This window comes from Dermatophagoides farinae, chromosome 4 (assembly GCF_024713945.1).
Source record: "Dermatophagoides farinae isolate YC_2012a chromosome 4, ASM2471394v1, whole genome shotgun sequence".
In the NCBI taxonomy this organism is placed as follows: domain Eukaryota; kingdom Metazoa; phylum Arthropoda; class Arachnida; order Sarcoptiformes; family Pyroglyphidae; genus Dermatophagoides; species Dermatophagoides farinae.
In genome coordinates, this window is record NC_134680.1 from 870,633 (window position 1) to 875,000 (window position 4,368).

The window sequence follows — 4,368 nt, forward strand, 5'->3', positions numbered from 1 at the left end:
TGTCTGAGCATGCGGAAAAACTTTTGAATGCCGCTGAACAGTTCGTCCAGCTCAGAAGTAGAAGTCGCTTCCAAAGAAACGCATTCTGTGGTATGTAGCTTTGACAAAGCTTTTTTTCATTGTTCTAGCTTCAGCACACGTTGCTGCAGCTTTTGCATCCAATAGATGGTGCAGTCATTCAATAGAACATAGAAAGAGTTCGAATTCGAATTTTTCGAATTGATTATTGTGATAATACATGTGTCACACGTGATTTTCATTTTGTGTGCCTGTGTGAGTGTGTATTTGATGATGAAATCTTGCTTGAAGACAGACTGCATTTATTGGAATGATTTTTTCTGTTTTTGTTTCCATGATCTATGATCTACTCATCGTTTGGTAAGTTATTTCGGTTATTTAACCTGATTACACCTAAAATACCTGATAACTTTTTTCATTTAAAATAAAGAAAATGGACCATTTACGATATTGCAGAAAGCCACAGCGGTTGATTTACGATGATCACCAATCACCATCACCGATGATTATAATAATCATCATCATCATCACTAACAACACGGATATATTGCTGAAATGAAAATGGCCACCACCATGTACATGTTGAGTATTTAATGATGTTCATTTAATGATTTTGGCATCACTTTTTTTTCACACTTTCATTCGTACGGCATAATAAAATAATGATCGTGATGTGATGATCGTGATCATCGATGATGATGATCACGATCTGAAACCGAAATGAAGAACAGAGAAAAAAAAACGAAACGAAACGAAACAATGATAAAGGCGCGAAAAATTTTTTATTTTTTGAATCAAACAAAAAAAAAAAAATTACAAATAACAATGAGAAAATTGGTGAAAATTACCGTCCAACACTGTACTGTACTGTACGGCACGGCATCAAAAATGAAAATCATTCGTTTGGGTATTATGGCCGACAAATGAATGAATTGGGATAGATAGAATCCGTTCACTGCCACCGACGACGACGAAGACGACGACGATGATGATGATGATTACCACGACGACGACGACGACGACTAAGTTATAATGATGATGATGCCATGGAATGTGGAATGCGCCGTTGTTCTTGACTCGATCGTCATCATATTTCATTAGATGAAGAGAAAAAAAAAGAATGAATAAAAACCAAAGTACAATTCCGGTGCACATGTGCATTCATAAAAGAATTTTTTTTTTCTCGTAATTCTAATGTAATTCTCGTCTTCAAATACATATAAATATAGCGACGACTATTGACCGAAAAGATGACTTTTTTTTTGTCTAATTTCATTAAATCAAATTATTATGAAAACAATGACAGCCAATGATCATTGCGGGTGGTTCATGGTGGTGGCGACCTTTGTGGTTGGTCATCTATCTGTGTGTGTGTGTGTGTTCGTTCTATTGATATATTGATTGATCGATCAAATTGTATTCGATCCAGGAGATCATCAAATCAATCAAGTTTGTCAAACAGCGGTAATAATTGAATTAATTTTGAAAAAATCAAAAAGATCGAAAAGCAAAAAAAGGAAAAATAACGTTGAAAATTTTATTTTCAAAGGAATTGAAAAAATGAACTTTTCGACTATAAACTCGTTGAAACTTGTTTTTGCAACATATAAACTGGAATCGAACGCGAATGACTTTCAACAAATAAATAAACAAACAAAACAACACATGATCATGAATTTTTGTTTTGTTTTGAATGAAGAATAAAATTTCTTTTCAATTTTTTCAATTGATCCACCACCACCACCACCACCATCAAAATTCATTTCAACGAAATCACATCATTATTTAAACAAATCACACTCACTAACGATCAAATGTCTTCAGTATTCAATGTGAAAAATTTATTTCGTACATTATCATTGTCCGTTCCATTAACGTTGATATTTTTCGATAATATTGCCTATATTGCACGTGTTGATGGTGTATCCATGCAACCAACATTAAATCCAAATCCATGTGATAATGATGATAGAATATTCTTAGATGATGATGATGATCTAAATGGTAATGGATCATCAATATTGATCAATCATCATGAAAAATCATCAACAACATTCATCAATAATGATGATGTACGGAGAAGGAGAATAAATATGAAAAATTTTTTATTCAATCGATTTTCCAATTCATCCGATTTAATTTGGCTATCACATTGGTCAACTCGTAATTATCAAATTGAACGTGGATATATTGTCAGTTTAATATCGCCAAAAAATCCTAATCAAATCATTATAAAACGTGTAATAGCCGTTGAAGGTGATACCGTGGTGACAAGAAGAAATTTTAAATTCGATACAATACGTATACCGAAAGGACATTGTTGGGTTGAAGGTGATAATCACAAAAAATCATTGGATTCCAATTTTTTCGGTCCAGTTGCTGTTGGCCTGATAACAGCGCAAGCAAAATATATTATATGGCCACCAAAACGTTGGCAAACATTGTCCACACAAATGCCAATGGATCGTACATTGCATAAACAAATCGTATCATCATCATCATCATCATCGTTGAAAAAATTTAAAGGTTCATATTATAATGGACAATCATATCTAATTGATTTGAATATCGTTGATTCATCATTATCATCGATTGTACAGCAACATAATTCATCAAACGCATCATCTAAATTAGATTTAATATCGACAATGTTGGATGAAGATTCTATCTAATATATATTTAGTACATTTAGGCTCTAAATTTTATTTTTATCTTTATTGTTGATAATTTTTTTTGTTGTTGTTGTTGTTGTTGATTTTTGCATGTGTTGTAATATAATCCTCGTGAATATGAATTCATTCTGAAACTAGAGCTGCCATCTAGTGTTTTGAAAAATTAGTTTTGAATAAATTTTTTTTTTTTCGTAATCCTGAAATTTGATAATGAGGAAGTTTATAACAGGTTCTTTTTTTTTTTTTTTTTGGTTCACCTTGAATTAGTAACATGTAACTCAGATTGAAATCCAATCCATCCATTTTCATTGGTTTGAAATTGAAACCGGTCATCATCAATGTCATTCTAATGGACAAGAATCAAATTTAATGACCATTTTCGACAACAAAAATGAAAAAAAAACTAAAACATAACATAACATGACATTTCGTGACATGACATGACATGACATGTGTCAAGAACTGCCAATATATGAATAATTTTAGGTTTATCTCTCTCTCTCGATTTGTTCGATGACCAAAAAGAATGAGAGAGAGATAAAGGGTTCGTTACACTTTGATATGATGAAGAAGAAGAAAAATAAGAAAAAAAAACGAATGATTGGATGATTTGGTATTTCAAATACAAGAAAAAAAAATTTTTTTTTGATTGCACCCACGAAATAGATTTTTGAAATTACGATATATCACATTTTTGGGCAAAAAAAAAATGACCAACACACACACACACACACAAGCAGAAATTTTAAAGCTCCGAGAAAGAGAAAAAACTAGATAAAAATTCAATCCGAAAAAAAGGTAAAGGTCATTGAATCTGTTGTGTGTGTGTGTCACTTGATTCTTTTTTTTTGTTCAAGTGACATTTTTTTTTTCTCTCTCTCTCTCTAGTCATAAGATTTGATTATCATGATAAGAGTAACAAAAAAAACCCAACCAGCCAGCCATCCAGCCAACCAACTCGAAAAATGATGGTCAGATTTTGATCAGTCAGATCAGGATTTATTTATTTATTGAAAATCAAAGAAGAAGAAGAAGAAATCAGTGTTTTATTTTTAGTTTTCATTTTCAAATATAATGATTTTTTTTTATTACACTTTTGATTTTCACTCGTGTGCATGCACAAACACACACACACACACACAATAATCGGATTATCAATTCAGGTAAAAGGTGAGATTGGAGAGAGCTAGATGATTGAATACTAATTGATTCTTCATCAGTAATCATGGATAATTGGTTGTCCTGTAAAAAATGAAAGAAAAAGAAAGAAAAAAAAACTATAAATATCAACACTGAATGAACCATCTAATGTAGATGTAGCTGCTGATAATCGATGAAAAAAAAAATCAGTAATTAAATTGAACGGTGACAAAAATTGTTGTTGCTGTGCATTAATTATAAACAAACAACGTTTCACCATCATCATCATCATCAAAATTGAACATGATGATAATGATCATTTTCTTAATTATTGTTTACCAAAGATTTTTTTTTTTGTATATATTGGAATTTGACAAATTTACTAAATTTTTTTTCCATCATCATCATCATCATCGTCATTTAGTAGTATTGTATTCATTCATTCATTCATTTTTTTTTCTATTGTCATGTATCGATTGATTGACCAATGGAATAATTTCCCATTGTCAATGTTGATGATTTGGGTATAATTGAAAAA

General features: G+C 31.2%; 1 protein-coding gene and 1 long non-coding RNA gene across 2 annotated transcripts in view; one reads left to right on the forward strand and one right to left on the reverse strand.

The window, feature by feature from the left end:
• Nucleotides 1–1,633: 1,633 nt before the first annotated feature.
• LOC124491260 (mitochondrial inner membrane protease subunit 2) lies at nucleotides 1,634–2,885 on the forward strand. The gene is made up of 2 exons (XM_075730822.1): nucleotides 1,634–1,969; nucleotides 2,138–2,885. The coding sequence occupies exons 1-2, from the start codon at nucleotides 1,833–1,835 to the stop codon at nucleotides 2,688–2,690; spliced, it is 690 nt and encodes a 229-aa protein (XP_075586937.1). The 5' UTR covers nucleotides 1,634–1,832; the 3' UTR covers nucleotides 2,691–2,885.
• An 812-nt stretch (nucleotides 2,886–3,697) lies between these two features.
• LOC124500630 (uncharacterized) overlaps nucleotides 3,698–4,368 on the reverse strand; it is a 1,745-nt gene continuing 1,074 nt past the window's right edge. Inside the window, exon 2 of the long non-coding RNA XR_006959639.2 lies at nucleotides 3,698–3,932. This is a non-coding gene — a long non-coding RNA (uncharacterized LOC124500630). The remainder of the gene's footprint in view (nucleotides 3,933–4,368) is intronic.